The sequence below is a fragment of the Psittacula echo genome, assembly GCF_963264785.1.
Source record: "Psittacula echo genome assembly, chromosome: Z".
Classification (NCBI taxonomy): Eukaryota; Metazoa; Chordata; class Aves; order Psittaciformes; family Psittacidae; genus Psittacula; species Psittacula echo.
This window is the reverse complement of record NC_137742.1, coordinates 103,450,661-103,472,741: the sequence shown is the minus strand read 5'-3', so window position 1 is coordinate 103,472,741 and position 22,081 is coordinate 103,450,661. Positions and strand designations below refer to the sequence as shown.

The 22,081-nt window shown below is 47.4% G+C and overlaps 1 protein-coding gene across 1 annotated transcript in view; it reads left to right on the top strand.

Annotated features, from left to right (window-relative positions):
- The window catches only part of SLC7A5 (solute carrier family 7 member 5), a gene marked incomplete at its 5' end in the record, with an annotated part of 40,916 nt that extends 23,406 nt beyond the window's left edge, over positions 1-17,510 (top strand). Inside the window, 8 exons of the mRNA XM_080636763.1 lie at positions 3,345-3,450; positions 4,166-4,210; positions 5,546-5,669; positions 6,758-6,861; positions 7,644-7,740; positions 8,092-8,241; positions 9,354-9,531; positions 11,405-17,510. Of these exons, the coding sequence (XP_080492889.1) occupies positions 3,345-3,450; positions 4,166-4,210; positions 5,546-5,669; positions 6,758-6,861; positions 7,644-7,740; positions 8,092-8,241; positions 9,354-9,531; positions 11,405-11,460 (860 nt within the window). The 3' untranslated portion in view covers positions 11,461-17,510. The remainder of the gene's footprint in view (positions 1-3,344; positions 3,451-4,165; positions 4,211-5,545; positions 5,670-6,757; positions 6,862-7,643; positions 7,741-8,091; positions 8,242-9,353; positions 9,532-11,404) is intronic.
- Between the last annotated feature and the right edge of the window lie 4,571 nt (positions 17,511-22,081).

The following is a 22,081-nucleotide window of genomic DNA, read 5'->3' as shown; positions in this document are numbered from 1 at the left end:
GGGCACCTTCCACTGGAGCAGCTTGCTCCAAGCCCCTGTGTCCAACCTGGCCTTGAACACTGCCAGGGATGGGGCAGCCACAGCTTCTCTGGGCACCCTGGGCCAGCGCCTCAGCACCCTCACAGGGAAGAGCTTCTGCCTTATATCTAACCTAAATTTCCCCTGTTTAAGTCTGAACCCATTACTCTTTGTCGTATCACTACAGTCCCCAGTGAAGAATCCCTGTATGAAGGAAGCAAAAGAGCATCATGTGGACACCTGACAATATAAGCTTGTCCCCTTGCAGTGGGAAGAGAGAGATCTTGGCTCCTCTGGTTATTTCATTGTGTTCTGACAGGTTGCAGAGAGACGTGAAGTTTAGCAACTCACTGCAAGCGTTTGAGAGGTACAACCCAATAGATGAGGTGTCACAGTGAGGTGTTAGCTCCTCAAGTGCTGAGGAGGAACAAAAAGCCCTTTCCTTCCTACCTAGTCTCTCCTGGCTGCCTCCACACTGACCTAACTTGCCACTCCTTTGCCAGTAGCTGCATTTTGGTGCTGATGCTTCAAAGGGATGAGTTGGGTGCATGCCTGCAGCGGGTGCAAGGAAAAGGTGTGTGAGTAATTAGTTATGTCCCACCCATCCATCACCCCCACCCGCAGGGTAATGAAATGCCAAGGCTTTGTTCTTTGTATCAGTGCTGCTCCCTTTGCTGCCTTTCCCTCTTTGTCCATGTATCCTGGAGGGCAGGCAGTCCTGACACACAGCCAAAGTGTCTGTACAGCCCATCAGGACACCAAGTTGGGCTTGCACCCATCCTTGCCCAGAGGCTAAAGATGCTCATGGTTCCCAAGCAGGTGGCACATCCTGAATCCAAGCATGTGGTTTGGGGTTGGGGACTACTGATGGTCCCCTCTCATCCTGGCCAGCGGGGTGAGGGCAGCAGCTCAGCCTTTCCTCAACAGCACCAGTGCATGGTTTCTGTGTGAGGTTTGTTTTTAGAGGGCACAGAGTGAAACCTGCAGATGCCTCAGCAAAAGGAACATTGGGACTGAGAGCTTTTGCCTGTGATGAGCAGAAAGAGGCTGCTGGTGGAAGATGGTGTCCAGCTGTGGACAAGAAACGGAGGTGCATCCTCTTGACATGGTAAAGAGGTGGTCCAAGTGGGAGCTATTGACAGAGCATGAGCAGACCTTTAAGAGACTTCCCGAGGGGTGTTTGAAATGCTCGGAGAGCTCTCCTTGTCCATTGTGTGCAGTTCTAGCAGCTAATTACAGTCAGTGTTAACAAAAAGTGTATCTTATTCCCGTAACAAAAGACCTGGAAAGCACTAGAGTGGTAATTATCTAGGAGGGGCAGAAAATGAACTCAGGAAAGCTGAGCCCAAGGGATGCAGCAGAATGTGATACTGTGCACACCCACCTCCGGATCAGCCTTTTTATTCACAGCCAGGCCAGGGCATTAATGCTAAATTAAGATTATATGACTGAACCGATAAGCCAAGGAATTAAGGTTAAACTCACATCATTGTATCGGTGTCTTTGCGTTTCCTGGCTTTCCTGTTACACTTTGATGTATGTTTTCTGTCCTCACTTTAAAAATGATCGGTGCATCTTCCAAAGAAGATTCAGTGGCTGAAGGGGCATTAAATACAACCAGCATATCCTAGGATACATTCAGAAGAGACCTTCCTAGTGCAAGGAGGTGCTGGGGGATAGAAACAAGGCAACACCAGTACAGAACTCTAATCTGCAGTGGAATGTGGACAAGTAGAGCCTTGCAAACCTGTTAGACATAACTGCATGGGGCTCCCTGGCCATGACTGCCCAGTGTATGAGCTGCTGCTATGGTCCTGGCTCTTTGCAGCTCATATCTGCAGCATCCCCTTGCAAATGGGAAAGAAGGCAGAGGAATGCTGGTTTCCTGGGTACTTTGTGAGCAGAGAGCATTTTGCATGCTGTGTTAAGGAATATCTTTTTGCTGTGATTAAGATTCAGCTGGAACAGCAGGGAGAAAGGAGGTAAAAGGAGCAATGCCCAAGGTGGAGAGTGTGGGGATAAAGCTGGAGGGTCAGGTAGACAAGGGGAAAGACAAGATGTAGCTCTTCCATGCACACAGGCCAATTCTGTGTCACTGGCACTGATTTGGAGCAGTTCCTTGTGAAGCCCCATGAGTTAAAGATGCAGCAGCAGAACAACAGCGCTGTCAGGAAAAGTCCCCCTTTCCCATCACTGTAAAGACGAGTGTGAGGTGTTAAAAGGTTAATGCATTTGTTACCCAGCCCCTGCAAAAGGGGTCTTCGGTGACGTAAGGGGGTGCAAGTTTCCAGTGTGAAATGAGAGGAGAGGACATCCAGAAATGCATGGCTTGTCAGCATCCCTCTCCCCTCCCCAGAAGCACATCGTAGGTACCTTGTGCTAAGAGATGAAGGGTTAAGCTCCAGGCCCTGCTGACTGCCATGTGATGTAGTTGCTGGGGTGATTAGTAAAGATCTGTGCCCTAAGAGGAATCACATGGGCTTCGACAGGGATCCCTGGATGCAAACCTGCCCTGCTGAGTCCTGCCTCGCTCCTTGCTTCTGTCCTCTCCCAAGAGGAGTGCTGGATGCAGGGAAGGGAGCGTGGCTTTGCCATCCCACAGCCAGGCTCCACATCAAAAGGCAGGGAACAAAACAACTGCAGAGCATTTTAAAGCAAAATAAATAAACCCTTTGGTCTGGATGAGTTCTTACCAAAGGTACAACCAGGTCTATTTATGGCTTTTTATTTTAAAAGTAAATAACATAACAGAAACTTTTGATATTCAAGCCCTAAAGAACCTGACTTCCCACAATCAAAGGCATTGCCTTAACCCTCTGCTTTATCAGGTGGCTGGTGGGACTAGAGGAAATCCTGGGTTTCTGCTTTATTGGGTAGCTGGTGGAAGTGGAGGAAATCCTGGGTTTTTATCAAACGAAAGCAGCTTTCAGTTGAGAGGACAATGTGACAATATCTGTTTGCATAGCATCTTCCAGCAGGAAGGTCCCCAGAGTGTTTTCTTTGCAGAGAGAAGGTATCTGAGAGGTTACCTTAGTGATGGCACATTGTAGTGTGAGAAAGTTTTGAGGACTCAGTAATGGCCATTTGCTTGAGACGAGTTTGGTTGGTGCTGATTACTTGGTGCATGATTTCAGGTGAGTTAAGTACTGCAAAACTGGAGGAATCGGCCCAATACTTGCACATGCTCTGCAGCATAACCCAAAATGCATCATCATGGTAATTAAGAATACTAAGAGCAGCTTTTGCCTCCAGGTTTCTCTGTTTCAAACCCCACAAAGGGTCACAATCCATCTGCATCGATCTTTCCTTGGTCTTGTTTTCTGCAGGTGATGTGACAAACCTGACTCCTGAGCACTCCTTTGAAGGCACAAAAGTAGATGTGGGGAACATCGTGCTAGCTTTGTACAGTGGTCTCTTTGCCTATGGAGGATGGTAAGATTCAGCCCTCTATCTTTTCTTCAGTGCTAAATGCTGTAGTCCATTCCTTTTGTCCTCAGATTACGTTTGAAGGAAGAGTGTGGTGGATGACTTTCCATCTTTCTTGTAACCAGGTGCTTTGGGCTTGCCTGTTGATGTTGATAGTCATACTTCACACCCTGTTTCCAGCCCAGGACATCAGAGCACAAAAAAGTAGAGGTGATCATGGCATTTAGAAGAGGCAACAGATGATGGCTGATGATGTACCATGATGCTGGGTACAGCTTCTAGGTGTGTTAAGGGACAGCAGCAGGATGGGGTTAGCTGGAAAAGAGATATGCTAAATGCCAGCAGATTACTTTGAGCACCAAACTGAAGCTCCTGGAGGGCTTCTTCATCAGTCCCTTTGAGCACTTGCAAGCACAAGGAGCCTGATCCATTTGCTGTAAAAGCAGGCCAGTTGCAGCCATCCTTATTGCCTGGAGGGGTGTCCTGTCAGTCCTAGGTCCAGATCTTCACCAGCAATCACCCCTCCTCTTGCACAAAAGCTGGTCTGTTATATCCACCATCACCGTCCAGGGCCTGTCCTTTGCAGCTCTTGGACTAGGCATCAGCCATCAAAACTTTTACTGCAGGTGCTCTACCCCTCTTGAAATTCCCTTGCAGATGAGTATAGGATGAAGGGCTTCATTTATTCCATGAGCTAACCACTGTTCTTTTTAAATTACAGGAATTACTTGAATTTTGTTACAGAAGAGATGATAAATCCCTACAGGTAGGTGTGTGTCCTCTGATGGCTCTCCCTGGGGGAAGAGCCTATTGTTCTCAGAAAGCCTCTTCCTCGTCTGTGTAACAGGGGTTGCTGATCAGCCGAGAAGCCAAGGTCTTTTTGTGAGGAAATAGAAAACAAGTTAAATTAATGGCATTGTTCCTCGCTGGAGTAGGGGAAGGGGGAATAATAATCTCCTTTTGAGAAGAGCTGTTGCTTACACTGCTTTCCTGTACTGCTTATGTTACCAGTGCTGTTGGAAAGTCCTGCTTCCTTGGCACAGCACCTCTCTGAGTTACAGGCGAGGAAGAAACAGTCATGGCCCTATTGCTGTCTTGTATAAACTCCCACAAGAGTACTTATGTGGACATACGCTTGTCACGTGCTCTTCCTCTTCTCTTGAGCAATAGCCACTTTCTGCACTGCTCATGCCTTTTGGGGCTGTGCAGGGGACCTGGTGAGGTAAAGGTGGGCAACACCAAAGCCAGGACATCACTGATAAATCACTTCTGCTCACAGACAAGGTAACGATGAGGCACTGTCGATACAAGCTTCAGGGCCACTTGTGCGAGAACCCATTCCTGGCTGACCCTGGCAGTGATTAGTGCCTGCTGGGAAGCATAAGATTTGATACGAGCTTTTCTTCACAAACACAGTTACAGAAAGTGTTTTTTGCCATTTTGCAATTATTTTAATCTCTTCCTGAATGCAGTCACAGTATTTGACTCTTTCCTCCTGTGGCTTTGAGCTCCACTTGACCAATTATACATGGTATCAAGCAGAGTTTCCTTTTTCAGTTTCCGTTTGCAAATGAAGTTAGACTGTTTTGGAAAGGCAAATTTGTACCAACACAGCCTCATCATTACAGACTGACTCAGACTGTGTCTGAACTCGTTTTCATTGAGTTTCATCAGTCCAGTGAGCTCCACAGTTAGAGCCTAAAATCTGCCCACTAAATCTCTGATCTTTCCATCTCCCACAAGAAACCCACTAGCAGGAATGGTTCTCTTGCCCAGAAGAAGGGTTATTTTTAACTAATTGCCTTTGCAGTGATCTTGGACTACTGCTTGCCCAGACAGTCAGAGTCTCTCCATGCATAAAGTTCCTTCTGCCATAATCCTTCACTCTACATACGTCAGGCTCCAGTCTGTTCCCATGTGAGCATCATCTTCCTTCCTATGGGAGCAGTGTGTGACTTGGAAACGGGACATGCTGAAGAGCCGAAGAGCAGAATGGCTCAAGCAAACTTTAAGCGAGCACTGGAGGGCTGTGGCATGAAGACATCAACAACCCTCTTCTCTGAACTGCAGTGCTGCATTGCATTTTATGTTTTCTTCCTAGAAACCTGCCTCTGGCTATCATCATCTCACTACCTGTAGTCACTTTGGTTTATGTGCTGACAAACTTGGCTTACTTCACCACCCTGTCAACAGAGCAGATGCTGACATCCGAAGCTGTGGCTGTGGTAAGCTAGGTGCATTTCTGATGTGTCTTCTAGGGCTAGTTAAATGAGACGTACAATCTCTCCATACATCTCATAGTTCCTTCCAGGCTGATCATGGCTGCATACAAAAGAGCTGATGTTTGACAGGAGATAAAGAGCAACTCTGATGGGAGCAGGGAAGAACAGTGTGATACCAAGTGGGATTAATCACAGGCAATAGTAAGGGTGGGCAGTCAGTTACCACTGCTCTTGATTTGGTCAATATGCAAGGTTGCTGCTGGCCCCATGACTTCTCATCAGTTACCAGCACATGCTACCTATGTGGGAAGGTCATGCATTCAATACTGAACTAGGTTGTTCCCTTTCTGTATCTTCTTTGTTTTAATTAAGAGAGGAAAATAATACTTGTATTAATTAAAATGCCATGGCAGTCTGAAATCCTGACTGCTTTGGAAGTGTGATCTTGCAAACTGAGTGTGACCAGGATTGTTCAGTGCTTCAAAGTGAATTTCCTAGTTCCAGGATGAGGAATGAGCTGGTCTGGGCCATTCTGATAATGTGCTCCATTCTTTGGGTTAGTAGCAAGACCCTGCTCCAGCCTGCACCTATGCAGCATTGAGTTATTCCGCTAGCTGTCTGTCTGGTTGTCTTGCTTGCCTTTCCAAGTCTTGAAATTGGTGTGTTAATAGCACTGGTGTAAAACTGCAGGGGAGCAGCATGGGGTCAGTTTGTGATATGAAAATACAATTCCAGGTCACTGCCTTTCCAAGGGGATGCATTCCAGGTCCTTACTCAGCAACTGGCAATAGCTGCATGTGTGAATCTCCTCGCAGCTTCCCTTTGGTCTTGAACCTTTGGATAACCATTGTGATAAATATTGTGTCCTGACACTGAAGGAAGGGCTTATTGCTGGTGGTTTTTTGCAGTTCCACAATATGCTTTCTTGGGAAAGAGGAGAGCAAATGGCAATATGGAAAATCCCATAGCAGCTTCAGCACTAAGCCATGTCACTTGCTCAGATTTCTATAAATATTAAATCTTTGTAGGCAGCTGTGATTTCTTCTGTGCATTCTGGGTTTGAAATGTCTGCCTTGTTGCCCCCCATTTAGGATTTTGGGAACTACCACCTTGGCGTCATGTCCTGGATCATACCTGTCTTTGTTGGCTTATCCTGCTTTGGATCTGTTAATGGATCTCTCTTCACTTCTTCCCGGTAGGTTTCTTGCTTAATTTTGTGGGTTTGTTTACAAGTTGTGCTCAATTCCTCTTTGCTTGGCATTGACCTCCAAAGAGTGGCTGTGCTTAGGCACAGTCTGAAGGGTCTGGATGCCGTGTGGGGAATGAACGGAAAACCAAGTAAGACTTCAAAACCATATCCAGTTTAAAGGAAGACTTTTGAGTGGTCTTGGTCTACTGTTCCTCAGGCAAAATCCTGCTGAAGTTATTAGAACATAAGCAAACACATGCTTGGGGCTCAGTGCTGTTGCCTGAGAAAGTGGCTTTAATGAAAAGCAGAAACTTACGAAACTTCAGGGCTGAGAATCCCTCGAGAAAGAACGGGGCAGGATGGGGACTGAGATGGTTCCAGCTCTGACACGCATCTCACAGGTTGTCTTAGGAAAGTCACTTAATTGCTCTCTCTGGAAAGGAAGATATAAACACATCCTTTCTTGCATTCCTTGGCTGTCTCCAGCCTTCCTTCCCTAAGACAGGGACTTTCCACTCTGTGTGTGTGTGTAGAACACCCGTGCTGGGATCTGATCCTGGAAGGCCTCACTCCTTTTGCCTTACTAGCAAAAGGGTGCTACTCTTTGCACTATGCAAAGCACTGCTAAGGTAGAAAACCTGCATGTAGCCCAGGCCTTTCAGACTTGCTGCCTCAACACACATCTAGGCTGAGCTTGAGCTGTCCCCACTTGTTTTGTGCTGAAGACAAACCCCAGCCCAGGACTGAAGGTTGCAGAGGTGATAACTGCTCTGTCTCCCCCATCTCAGGCTGTTCTTTGTGGGATCCCGAGAAGGGCATTTGCCTTCAATCCTGTCTATGATTCACCCCAGGCTCCTCACTCCTGTGCCATCCCTCGTCTTTACGGTAAGCACCCGGCTCTCTGGTGGTGAGGATCAATGTGGTGTTGAGAAATGAGTTAGGGTAGGATCCCATCAGAGTGGTTGAATGGGGCTACTTGGGCACCACATCCAGATAGAGCCATTCCTGCATGCACCGACAGGGGAGGATAGACCTTCTCCTTCTCATCATACCCTCATACTCCACTTCTGTTTTGAAATCACTGCAGGCACCAATTGCAAATAACTTAGAAGAAGTAAAAAATAATCAACATGATTCTTTCCTGGGCAGATAGTTCTGGAACACCTGTATTTAGTGTTGTAACACCCTTGGGTTTGCCTAATCCCTTTGCTAATGGCTTTTTTTTTCTGGATGCAGTGCATCATGACCCTGCTCTATGCCTTTTCCAACAACATTTTCTCAGTCATCAACTTCTTCAGCTTCTTCAACTGGCTGTGTGTGGCTCTGGCCATCATCGGCATGATGTGGCTGCGTTACAAGAAGCCAGAGCTAGAAAGGCCCATCAAGGTGAGAAAAGCGTGGTAGCTGCATGGTGATTCCTCCCCGAGTCCCTTCTTGGCACCAGGGAAGGTTAGCAAGTACAATCTGGTTATATTCTATGGGAAGAAGAACTGGGATTGGAAGTGTGAGGAGGAAATGTGTTGTAAGCAACCTGCTGCATGGAAATCTGCTAGATGTGAATCAGTGCAGGGGACACCAGAGAGCAGGAGGTTCTGGGTGTCAGAGATGCGGGGTGCTTTGGTGGCATAGCCCAATGGGAAGCTCTCAGTGACTGACATATACCCCAGGGCAAATCCTAGGCTGTGGCTCGCAGTGAAACGCTCTGTGACATCGTGGAATTCAATTAAAATAGCTTTTTAATAAAGCAGAGAAACCCACGCCTGCAGAGAGGAGAGCTTTGTTCTCTTTGTCCTTGGCCAGCTTGGCAGTACCGTATCCCATCTGGGAGGAGCCCAAGATTGTGTCAACCACAGGCATGTCTGCCTTCCTTAAAGGCATGTTTCTCACTTGTCCCCCAGCAGGTCTCTGCCAGGCCACAGGCAACCAGAGAGAAACAAAACTCACAGACCTCTACCAGTGCCTTCCCAAAGTAACTTGCAGGGTGTTTTGTTTGGGTTTGGGCTTTGGTTCTAAAAGCCACGCTGCTCTCAGCGGGTGCCCTGCTCAGAACCTAAGAACTGCTGTGAAGAAGCAGCGCTGCTTGTGCTGTGGTTGCTGCTGAATTTGATGCTGTTGGTACAAGTGGTTTTTTTATAAGGAATCATCCAAGTATGGAATTGGGTTCGAAAAAATGGTGCTGAGAAAGGCTCTTGGCACTTGCACATGTCCATGCTTTGTTTTGCTGGGTTTAAATGTGTGTGGTGGGTGTTAGCCTACGTCTGTTTTCTCCAGGATTGGGGAAGAGCACTGCATAAATCAGTACCTTCCCCATGCCAGTTCAAGGCCATGCTCCCCTTATTCAGAGCACTGGGGCAGACAGGAGCACTGTCCATGCAGGTGTCCGTAGGGGAACGTGAACTCCTTCCCTCCCTGGGCTGTACAGCTAGATAAACTTGACTGGAAAGCATACACTGTTCCCCTGGTACAGCTTCTAACCTGTTCTTTGGGCCCCTGTTCAGGTGAATATCTGCCTGCCCATTTTCTTCATCCTGGCCTGCTTGTTTCTCATTGCTGTTTCCTTCTGGATGACACCGAAGGAATGTGCCATTGGCTTTGCCATCATCTTCAGTGGGATCCCTGTTTACTTCTTCGGGGTCTGGTGGCAAAACAAGCCCGAATGGGTTGTCCAACTCATCTGTAAGTATTACCAGTGAAAAGCAAAGGTGCCGCCTTGGCTTTTGCTCCAGAAATAGCAGCTTTCTGGTGAGCATGCTACAGCTAGTAGCACTGGCTCTCCTTTGCAGAATGGAGACTTCCAGTGTCTTAGTCCTGATTAATTCTTTTTTAATGGAAACAAGTTTTAACCTGATGATTACCTTATCTACCAAGCACCCAAAACGCACCCTGCCCTTCTGATAATCGCAAAGTTTGGGCCCAACACCATGGGTATTCTTTATCTTGGCAAACTGGTGGCTGTTACGCAGTGGAGCGTAATTTGCTGAGCACATTGCTGCCTTTCTTCTACCTCCTGTCAAAGCACAGGGTCAAACCTTTTGTCGGCAGAGAATCCTTTTCCAGTGGTGTAGGAAGGGAAAAGAACGAACAGTGTCACAGTCTGAGCACAGTTGGCCTCAATTTGATTGCTGAAACTTCGTAATTAGTCCCAATCCATCTCTTAGCCAGTGCTAACATTTCTGATCCAGTCAAAGCTCTCTTTGGCATCCAGATGGGGCAGCAGAGCAGAGGAAGGACAGAATCCCCTGGGTGCTTTCTTTTATGAGGTTTATTTTTAAGGTACCTTCATATAAGGTTTTCCAGCAGCTGACACTGCCCCATGGGGTGTTTTGAAGGGATGGAGGGGCTGTGCTTGGCACATGGAACCTCTGCCTGAGCACCTGAATCAAGAAAGTCAATCCATGTGTTCAAGTAACTGAACTGTACCATCAGCCCCCCAGCTCTCATGCAACAGCCTGACCTAGGAAAGCAGAGGAGGAGAAATGCCCAGCCTTAGCTGGATGCATTTTATGAAGAAGAAAAAGCCTTTCAACAGTGCTTAGCACTTGTTATTATTCTCCCCCTCCGGTCTCTCTCTCCCTTTCACACACTCACTGTTTTATTCAGGGTATTAGGCTCAGTTCCTGGAAAAGGCATTTCTGCAGTGCCTGAGTGGTGAATTACCATATTAATTGTTTTCTACCCACGCAAAGGTTTGTTAGGGGAATATAGAAAATATTCTGGGAACACCGAATGATAATCCTGCAGATGCCCAGTGAGGAACATAAGAACTCCTATCGTGTATATTCATATATTACAAAGAGTTTGATCGCTTCCAACTGATCTGGCTGGACTTTGTGTGCATTTAGAATCAGTGTTAGCTCTACCTGGCTAGACTATCTTGTGATCTCCAAACACACGGTGAAGCAGCAGAAGGCACAGGTGTGTTTGGACACAAGCCACCTAAACTAATGGGTGGAAAAATAAAGTTACTTCAGGTTAGCACCTTTCCTGTGCAAACTGGCACCTGAAATGCTTCTTGTGCTCTCCACCTGCTCTGTGCAAGGCAGTGGGCTCTGCCTTGGGTTCATAGGCTGAGTTGGTTTCGTCTTCAGTTAAAGAAGCTGCGTTCACATACAGCCAAGGTTTTCAAAATAGGAAGTAAAAGCATCAGTTCCTATTTTCTATGCCCATTCCTGTTACTGTGCCTGACTCAGTTTTGGCTGCTTGCAATTACGGCATCCAAATGTAGTTACCATATCACCATGCAAGTGTCAAGAGGTACTGGAGCCTCTCAGGGCAGTACAGCATACGTGCTGCAGAAGCAAAGTTCCCTGTGTTCCATTTTATATGAATGTATATATTTTGCATATCCTGTTTAAGTTCTGGGCAATGAGTCAATAACACCCCACTGCTCCTTTGCTTTCAAGTCTTACACTGTATCTGGACTAAACTATCACGGTGGGGAGGCAGAACGATGAGCCCTTTTGAGGCAGAGTATTGTGAACTGGGACCAAGATGTATGTTGGGCCCTTGTGTGCGATCTCTGACCTGTACTTTCCTTTCTTCCCTGTAGTCTCCGCAACAGTCCTGTGCCAGAAGCTGATGGAAGTGGTTCCACAAGAATCGTAAGCAGGAAAAGCAGAGACATTCAGCTTGAGGAAACGCACAATATTACTCTAAGACGACACAAGGAGAAAACGCTTCTGATCCCTCGTAAACGAATCCTAGGCACTGGAGCACCCCATCGGAGCTGCTTCATGTCTGACACCGTGCCACCAGCTCTGCCTTGTCTCCACCAGCCCCTCTGTCACCACCCTTTAGCCTGGCAGATGGGCAACCCTGCGATGAGAAGTTCTTGGTACGAATGTGAGCCAGGAGGAGGAATTCCAGCCAGGAGCTTCCAAAGGGGTCCTGCCTGTCCAGCAGCAGGAATTCTGATAGCATGTGTGTGTGTGTGTGTGTGTGTGTGTGATACTGAGGGCTGTATTCCAGTTCTGTGTAGGCTTACTTGGCTTGGGTTTGGGTCTGGGATCCCCCAGACAACAGCAGATCTGCTCTTAAGCCCAATTTGAGTGTTGCCAGCCCTACAAATGTGCCTGTACTTGGGTCTGGGACTGTGACAGAGCCGCAGGGTGGTCCTGAGCCCGGCCCACCGGCCTTTGCTGGACAACAAGGGGTGGTTGGGAAGCAAAGGTTGGCTGATGTTGGCTCACACACACACACACACAAAAAGTCATACCAAAACACATGCTGCTGGATGCTTTGGACTCTGTCCACTGGCAGTGACTTAAGTGAGACAAGGCAGAGCAGAATTAGTGTCAGAGAAACAATGTGGGGAGGTCTTGTCTGATTTTCATTGCATTCCTGACTAGAGCACTCGGGGATCCCCTGCCACTGTCTGGCTTTGAACTCTCAGATCCAAGCCATCTCCCTGCTGTTGAGTCGGCCCTGTGGGATGCTGTTCACCACAATGCCCATCCTGTGGCCCTGTGAATTAGCACTGGGGCAGGTACAGGCCTGAGGGTGGACTTCCTCCTGATAAACCCAGGGAATAGCACTTAGCAGAAGGCCCAGTCCTTGGTTTGCTCACTCCATGTTTCTCTGTAGACAGGCTATCATCCAGCATAGGATGAGCAGCATCATGCTATCCAAATGGCCCTGTTCATTGCTCACAGTGTGATTCATGTTTGCCCATAAACCATTTGCAAAGAGAAAATTAAGTGTGGGATTCCCTTAGCTTGTTCCCTTGGGGCTGGCCTGTGCATTGCCTGTTGCTGTGCCCTGTGTCTCTGTATCTTCTACAACATGCAGTGGAGATGGGACCAGCTGGGACTGGGGGTGTAGAAAAGGGCAGATGTCCCCAGATGCTGGAGCCTGGGTTTAATCTTGATCTGCTGTAGATGGTCTGTTTTGCTCTGAGAAGCAGGGACTGGGGCCCTGGTCCTCCTTCGTGCAAAACAGCATCATCAGGTTTGGCTTGGTGAGATGCCCCCACCAACACCATTGTGCTCAGGGAGCAGTCTGTGAGCACAGACCATGTTCTGCATGTGAAGTCTTGTTTTGCTGTTGTGGTGGTGCAGTCCCATCCCCTGAGCGCACCCAAAATTCCTCTGCTTCTGAGTAGTCAGAACTGTTCTCTAAGGAGCATGTTGCTTTATTTGGTCAAAAGCATCGCCTCAAAACTGCAGTTGTGAACAGTTTGCTTATGACGCCTCTGCACTTGAGGTGATAGTCACTTGGCAATCAAAAGCATCTTTTCCCTGCAAGTGAGCTGCTTCAGTCTCGTATTACAGATCTTTGTGCTTGTGCTTTGTCCAAATGGGTTGTTAAACTTCCTTTTTTCCTCAATATGTCTGTAAACTAAGCTGTTTGGAAACCAGGATCCTCCAAGAGCTAATGCATTCTATGGATTCTCCTTGTAGTACACAGTTATTTTGGATGACAAGGCATTAAGGACACCAATGGTACTAGCTCATGCTTTGTTCTTTTTAAGTTCTTCAGCAAAAAAAAAAGGGGTTGTGTGTTATAGCAGGTTGCAGCTTCTGTTCAGATATGTGGCAGTGTCTGTGGCTATGTCAGCAAGTGTCTGCATGCTGCTCTTTGCTATTGCTTCACCAACCATTCGTCTTTGCTTTGAGGCGGTGCAGGAGGAATAGGTGAGACAATCATGACAATGAGAACCTTTGCTGTCAGGTTGCTTATTCCGTGGCAGCACAATGTAGAGATACCCAAGCTAGCCCTGTGCCTCTCTGCATGTGTTAGCACTGAGCTCTCCTGGAGCTCAGTTAACCTCTGGGGAGCTGCAGCTGGTTTGGGTGTACAGCACAGAAGAACCCGAAGTTCATGGCCAGCGCCTGGCTGTCCAGGGGACCTACATCCAATGAGTTGGAGCATCTCAGATCCAGTGCCTGTGGAGAGGAGTTTGTATAAATAAGGTCATGAACCATAAAACCTGAACTCAGTTTTGGGGATCCTCTTGCAGCTGAAGGCTGAGAGGTTTTGGCAGGTTGGTGATGGGAAATCACTGCGCATGCTGGACCTGTTTCATGGAGAGAGAACCTCAAGTGTGTCACCTTCCACTTGGTCTGCAGGCTCTTTTGGCTGTACTGGTCTTGAGGCCAGCACCCGGCAGGGCCTGGGTTCAGCACAGGGTCTCTCAGTGCTAACACATGCCAGCAGAACCACTTGCAATGCAAAGGAAAGAGATTATAACTCTCAGCCACCTCAGTCCAATGTAAATTACCACTTGAGTCCAATCCATAAAGAGCTCAGAAATGGGTCCAAATCTCTCTAAAACATGGGGATCACTTGGTTTGGACACATCTTTAAATGAGGTTTCAATGAAGACCATCACTACACGATTCCCTCTTGGTGAACCTTTTACACTGGTTTTAAAGAGGAGATGTCACACTGAGAAATATTTTTTTTATTAATTAACTGATCTTAATTAAATCTTTCACTCTCTTGCTCGCTCTTTATGAATTTTCATGATTTTTCACTTGCTGCTAAAGATCTTTCTCTTGTACTAACCTGCTGGCTCTGGCACTGATACTGTATGTTTCACGGTGATCTCACCAGCATCTCCCTGGCAATAGATGTTTAGGAAGAAACTGAGCCAGGTACCAGCACAAAAATGACAATAACATTGAATTTGGTCAGTCACAGTTCACATTGCAACATTTACCTTGCAAAAACCTGATTTCCTTTATCCCTGATTCATTGACCCTGATAGTCTCCCCCCCCCCCCCCCATGGTGACATAGCTGTAAGAGGCTGGCTTATTTTTTTTTTCCTGGGGATTAAGGAGATAATGAGGAAAGGGGTAAAACTTAATTCCATTTTATAAAGAAAACACAAGAAAGTAATTTCTCCAATGGTGAAATTAACAGGACCTACTCGCGTGACAGCTTGTAACTTAAATCAGCACCCAGGAGTGTCTGCTTCCCTCGGGCTTGCCATGCTCAAATATATGTTGAGAGGATACATCCCATCAAAGAGCTCCTTGCTGCTTGGTTTCCTCAAATGTGGAATGAGGTGCAAGGAGGAGCAGAGGCTTCACAGGAAATTTCTCCCCATTCCCAGTGCCGGATGTGGGATTTTTCTGTTGTTTCTGTGTTTGCTTGTGCTCTTTTGAGGCCAGGGTCAGTCACGCCTGTCGTGTCCCACCAGTGGAGATGCACCCTTCCTATAAAGTACATACACAGCCACAGTGACCATGAGTTGGCTCTCCTAAACAGTAGCTACAGTTAATCGAGGTACCGTGTGAGTCTATTTCATGTGACAGTATTGTGCAAGCACAGCCAGAGCATCTTCATCAGTGGAGTCGTGGAGGTTGGAAAAGACCTTCAAGATCATTGAGTCCAACTGTGGAGCCATGGCTGTGTATTTCTGCAAGTGATGGCTGTGCCGCAAGTAGCCCCTTGGTCCTTGTACTAACCCCCCTTTTCAGTTATTGCTCTTACCTTGTTCTGAAGTAGAGTCTCAGGCAGTTAGGGGTGTTCACAGAATAGCATCCCACAGGGACTGCTAAACAGGCAGGAGCCAGCCGCCAGGCGCTTGCTTATCCATTGGGTTCCTCTTTATAAATGAGAAACCTTCTTCCCTGCAGTGAGGGGAACCAGCCCTGCAGAATGCTTCTGGTCAAAAATGAGGGGATATATGTCATTCTGGGTGGATTTTTTTGTTAATGTTTTAAACTTCCTGTAGTATTTGCAGTGTTTTCTGTCTTTTCTGTTTTTAGTAGCATCCTCCATGGATACTAAGTTCAAAGGGGCTCCGTCACTGTTGAACAAGCTTTAAAGACCCTTCAACTGATGGAAACTCTTACAAAGTGGGTTTTTCTGTTCTTCAAGCCCTCTCCTGGCAGCTCAGGCAGGGGATTAAATTGGGCTCCTCCACTGTGTGTCTGACAGAGAGCAGAGCCCTTGAGGGGCAGCAGCGTCGCAGCAGAGCTCTTCCCTATGGATGTGAGTTCCCAACCATGGGAAGATGTTTGCAGCGGCAGAGTCCTGCCACAGTGGTCTCGCTGTGGAGAGCCACAGGGAAGGCTTCCACTCAGCCTGGGAAGGTGCCCATCCCTTCAGTGTTCTTGGGCTGTAACAAAAAATAGAAGTAAAGTAATAAGGAAACGGCCAGATGTTGTTGTTTGTTGCACAACACTGGCTGTTTGGGGCTGTTCTTGTGGGATGCCAGCTTTTCCATCAACCGGTTGCGCAACTCCGTTTATAATGCTATCAAAGGGGAGGGCGGCCTTGGCCATTGAGAAAGGGCTGGAACAAAGCTTCCTACTGGAGCCTGGGAAAGGGCAGCCAGGGATGAGACGGCTCCAGTTCCCCCTGGGGCTCTTGCTGAGGTCTGCTGGCTGCAGGAGGGGCCAGCGTGGCGGGAGCTGGCGCCACTTGGCTCCTGACCAGGGAGTGCAGCAGCCTTTGATGCATTCCATTGCCTCCCTGTGGTGATGGGAATCTGCTCCCATGCCTCTGCCAGGGACCTTGGCATTGAGGGATGCTGATGGACCTCCATTTCTGGTCACTCCTTGAAGAGTTCCATTGGTTTTGCCCACGCGTAAGAAGTTTCCTCCCAGTTTACACAGTTCAAACTGGAACTAGCAGCTGGGGTGGGAGGATGTGCATGTGATGTTGCTGGGGTTGGTGGAATCGAGAGCTCTCAGTTGGTGCAGATGCTCTCACCCACAAGATGTAGTGGCAGGAAATGTGACTCGGGTTAGGCGGCCCCTAAGGAACCAGTGTCCAGAGGATTATTTCTTTGCTTTTAGCCCCCTGTTCCTTGCGTGACAAGGGGTGTTGCTTCCTCCAGCTGTTGAAGTGTTAATGAGAAAAAGCAAGTATTTTTTTAACTATTGAATTAATTTTTAAATGGCCTAAAAGAGACTTTATATCTACACCTAAATTGTTCCCACCGGGTGATGTTCATCTTGGTGCAAGGGCTCTGCAAGCACTCGGATGCTCTCCCGCATCCCTAGCCAGTGGTGCTGTGGGGTCTGGCTGCATCCCCAGCACTGGGATGAACATCACTTGTAGGGAAAAACTCCTTCGTTCAGAGGACAGGGTGAGGTCTGTGTCCCACCTAAGTCCTTGCAGAGGGAGAATATTAAGTGGTACCCAGACCTTGTGCTGGCCCGCAGAACAAAAGGAGGGTGAGATTCACTGCCAGTGAATAATTTGACTTTTCAGAGATACCTTTCTTCTAAAGTTTGTATTTTTGTTGGTTTTTGTTTTGTTTTTTTAAACGCATTAAAGAAAAAGAAAAGAGATCTTAACATATAGAAGAAAATCTAGATCTGATTTACAATTTTGTTATATTTGGTTGCTTTAAAAATATTGTACTAATTTAAATGTTGCTATAGATAACATTCTATTTATTTTAAGGGGTAAATATCTTTTAGTCTTAATACTTCTACAGTAAGCGCTGTCTATTGACACTGTTTGTGTTCCTGTCAACACAGCTATTCCACAACTGACCGAGTGCTGCTCAGCCAGTAGTAACTTAATCAAATTGCCTTGTAAAACAGGATGTCTCCTGCAATGTATTTTTTCGAGTATCTCTTGATTCTTTTATGTCTGTGGTTAACAAATCTGTTAAATGTTTGGGTTGTTCTATGTTTTGGGTTCCTGTTTTGTTCTGGTTTTGGTTTTTTTAACAAAGAAAGCTGAATTACAACTCTCTTGTTGCTGGTCTTTGTCTCTAAACTTTTATTTTGCAAACGGTTGCCTTGTTTATCCCACATCCACCAGCATCTGAGCCCTGGGATCCAAGCATTCCTCTTGCAGATGGGTCCAGGAGTATAGATGAGCAATGACAGCATCCATTCCTCTATCACCATCCTCCATTTTTTTGAATTCTAGTGACCATTTCTGGTTTTGCATGTGTTAAAACTAAGGGAATGGGAAAGTGGGTGAGCTTCGGGTAGAGGTGGGAGCAGAAGATGGGTATCCCAATTCCCAAGGAGTATCCACATGGTTATATGATCAACAGCTCATGCTGCTGATAGAAGCTAGCAGCAGGAAGGTGTCAAACATTGTAAGGGGAAAGTGATGCTCTGCTGCAGTCCCTCTTCCATGCTTGAGAAGAGAGTATTTCAGTTGGAAGGGGACTACAGTGATCATCTAGTCCAACTGCATGACCAGGTCAGGGCTGACCGAGAGATGCTCTGTGTGCAGGGGCCCTGACCAGAGTCAGGAGAGGGATGCTCAGGCATGCAAAGAGGTGGAGGTGTGAGGGTTGCTTCAAGGTCCGCACTTCTGGGTGTACACATGGCAGAGCTGGGAAACTTTCCTTCCTAAAGGTGAGGATTGTGCTTGGGCTATTCTGTTGATACACACACCCCCGAAGAGGAAGAAATGGGCATGAAATGCTAGCAGAGCTGAGAAAGGCCGCAAGGAAAACCTGGTAGGAAAGTGAGACTTCAGTGATGCTGAACAGATGTTATACCTAAAATTCCAGACTGAATTTTAGGTGCGACAGTCCGTGATGTCTTGGACATTGAGAAATGCACAAGAAAGAGGCAAGCCTTGATTTACTCTCAAGCGTTGTGGCTGTTTTAACACTGGAAGAGAGAATCTCCAGTGTTACATGCTCAAGGCCAATGTCCTCATAAAGCCAAACCCCGCCACCACTGTGACATTTAAATATATAGACATAAAGGAAGAAAACAGAGGTGCAGAGTGCAGTTACAAGGATAATGTGTGTGACGAGGAGCACAGAGGCTCGCCAATACAGCATTAGAGACTCTTAGTGGAGGAATTAGAGTAATCTAAAGAAAACATCTCCCAGCCAGCATGGCTGAGCAGCAGAATAGCCTGTGCCATTAAGTGATTCAAAAGAGATCATTCAAAAAGTGACAGTTGTGGCCAAAGAAGGAAACAGGAGAGAATAAACTCTGGCAAATTAAACACAAAACCTCAATAAGTCAAGTCAACAGAACACTCACAAGTGGGATGCCGATGGCAGAAGAAGGAGAAGGCTGTGACGCCTGCAGGAAGCCTGCCAGGGACACGCAGGCCCCATGCTGTACTGCAAAGTTCCTTTACAGACAGATAAGGCAGTAGCACAGAAAAGAGAAGAGTTACTTGCATCTGTGTTTGCTGCAGGCTGGCTTGGAGAAGTTCCCATGCTGGAGCCTTTCTTAACAGCAAGCAAGAGCAAGGAATAGCTGCCAGATAATGCATCGTGTCTCGGAGCAAAGCTCCAGCTGTGGCACTCAGAGGCCTTCAGGAGCTGCAAAGGGTTCTCGATGAGATCAAGTGCTACCAGCAGGCGTGTGCAACCCAATGCACAACACAGCAGTGATGCTTGTGGTATGGGAGATGGCAAATGTGATGCTGGTACAGGTCCAGGTCCAGATGGGTTGGAGAAACTGTTGTAGAGGATGCAGTGAGCAGAGAGATGAAGAAGAGCATCCTGGGGAGAAACACATGGCTTTTGTGCAAGGTCAGTGCTCAGCAGACCCCTGAGCTTCCAGTACCTTGGGTTTTCAGCAGGGTCAGGTATCACTGAGTTTCCCACAGGGTGCAATAATTGTTTAGGAGCAAGAGAACACTGGTAAAGTAGTTTATACGGGAGGGAGGCGGTCGGCAGAGCTTGCCTATGAATCTCCTCTTGGTTCAGGTCAGCAACCACAATTTGGAGAAGGAGATGGACACGGATGGCAAAGTCTCTTGGAATCACAGAATCTTGGAATGGTTTGGGTTGAAGGGACCTTAAAGCTCATCCAGTTCCAACCCCCTGCCACAGGCACCTTCCACTACTCCAGGTTGCTCAAAGCCCCTGTGTCCAACCTGGCCTGGAACCAGTCTTGAACCCAACCTTTTAGAACAGTCATTTTCAGGCTTACGAAATACAGAGTTAGGAAGTGGGAACAAAACTCCATTGACATAATGTAATATTCCTCCATGTGCCTATCCCGAGCACGGAGCGGGTTTGATCACCCTGCCGGGGCCAAGGGCTGCAGGATTGGGACTGGGAGAGGACTTGGATTTACTGTTTAGCGAGCACTGAGCGAGCACACAAGCAGACAGCCTGAAACAAAGGCAGGAAGTGTTCTTTCACAGACAGCAGCGTTCATCATGCACTCAGTGTCAGGGGATGTTGTCGAGACAACTTTTATGTGTGCATCAAAGTTCAAAAAGAGCTCAGATGAAAGGGTTTGTTATTAGCTGCAGGAGCCCTGGAGCAGCCTCTGCCTCAGGAAGCACATCTTTGTGAGCCTGAGGCTGGAAGGAACAAAGCGGGACGGGATCACACCTCATGTTTCGTGAGTCTTCCCTAAAAGGTCACTGCTGATGGCTGCTGGAGATGTGATCCTTTAGCCACGTGTTGACTCTTGGCTCCCCTCCGGTTGTCCTTTTCTTTGGTGCCACTGCAGCAGTCATGCCTTCATCTCCAGAAGATGAATGGTGATTCACAGCGGAGGCAAGGGAAGCCCCACAGTGGTAGAGGAAGCTCATGCTGGGCTTTGCCTGGGGAGGACTCACATCGTGGGAGCCACACATGGACACAGCATGGTCCCCAGGCAGCACTGAGCAGTCACGATGCATCTCCTCAAGCTTTGGTCTTTGATGGCTGAGGTGATGGGAAGGGGCAGGCGTGGGAACTCAGCCCTTCTGGAAGACACGCAGGCAGCAAGATGGATGTTTTTCAACCCTCAAGCCAAACCCATGGCATTTTTCTCCCCAAACACACGAGCACCTATGTGTTTGAGTGGCACGGAGAGAGGCATGGGGGTCTGCCACCATAGAAGGGTGAGCCCTTGAAGCTGCAGGTAGAAAAGCCTCTCCAAACTGAGGGCAAGCCCAGCTAAAGGCAATAAAACTGTTGTTTATTTGAAGACTTGTCTGAAAGATGAAAGGCAGTAAATATGTTTGGGTTGGGAAGAAGCCACTAAGGGTGAGGTGTGACATGGGCTGGGAACTGCTTCAGGGGTGCAAAGGAGCTGCCAAGGAATTGTGGATAGAACGAATAAAGGGATCCTCTGGGGCAGATAGATTAATACACCCAAAATGAGACACAGGTATGAGGGAATTTAATACAAGGTGTTGTTGACAAACCGCCCTGGAGCAAAATATATCCAATGACAAAACTGTCCCCTTGATACTGGGAGTCTTTACTTGAAAAATAAGGAGTTGCTAATATTTCAGCTGTACAGAAGCTGTGAAATAAAGGTGCTCTTCAGAGTCCATCCTCATTTTGCTGGAGACCTATTTAAAGCATCAGAGCTCAGAGGCACAGGATTTATAAAGAGTGAGTGTTGTAGATCTTCAACAAAAGCATGCTGCCCTGATTACCAGACCTTGGAATGTAACAGAGGGATTCTTGTACAGATACCTATAAGGTTTTTTCCCCTGTATATTTACTGAATATACAAGTTTTGTGCCTATCTCAGACTGCCACCCCTTGCCCTGGGGATGGATGGCACAGGAGATGGTGGTGATTGAAAGCTCTGCCTGAATCAGGTGGGGTAAGAAATGCTGCAAATCCCCTGCTCTTCACCTAAACTGCACAATGCAAAGATAAATCCACATTTGAATCCTTACATTGAATTAGAGACCAGGGATGTGAGAAATGACAATTCCTTTTGCCTGAGCCTCTCCTTCCTAATATAACTAACTTGTCCTTCATACACCGTCCTTTCAAGGTCACCGTGCAAGGTACCTCATGTTCACATGAAGAGTTGTGCCAGCACCTTGTCGCTGAAAGTCAGCTCAGACAAGGTTTGCTGGAGCAGAAAATGTACCTGTTGCCTTAGTCGAGTTAAATACATGCCTTGTAGAGCTTGTCCTGGATCTGGGTTAGCTGGAAGCACTTTCAGCACCATCCAATTACCCACTGTGGGCACCAGGACCAACGGCAGTGGTGTTGGCCAGCAAAGAGCTGAGCAGCAGCACATTTCGGATGGAGCTGGCAAGGTGCTGAGCAGGGGAAGGATATGGGGTGAGGGACAGTGCCTCAGACAGCGGAAACAGGCAGGATGACACATTATGTGAGAAAAATAACTCCCTTTTTGTATTAAGAGCTCTTTTCAACACCTCTTTTTGGAACTGATTCCCTGCCTGTCCTTTGCAGCCAGGGCAATAAGCACTGAAATGATCCAGCTCGAGGATAATGTCCTGCTCTCCCAGCTTCTCCATGGGTTGTCATCACTTGTCACCATGTCCTTCAGAGCTAGACAGTGGCAGGGACACGCACGGCTTACAAAGCAGCTTTGGTGGATCAGGATGCGTTTGTCCATTGCT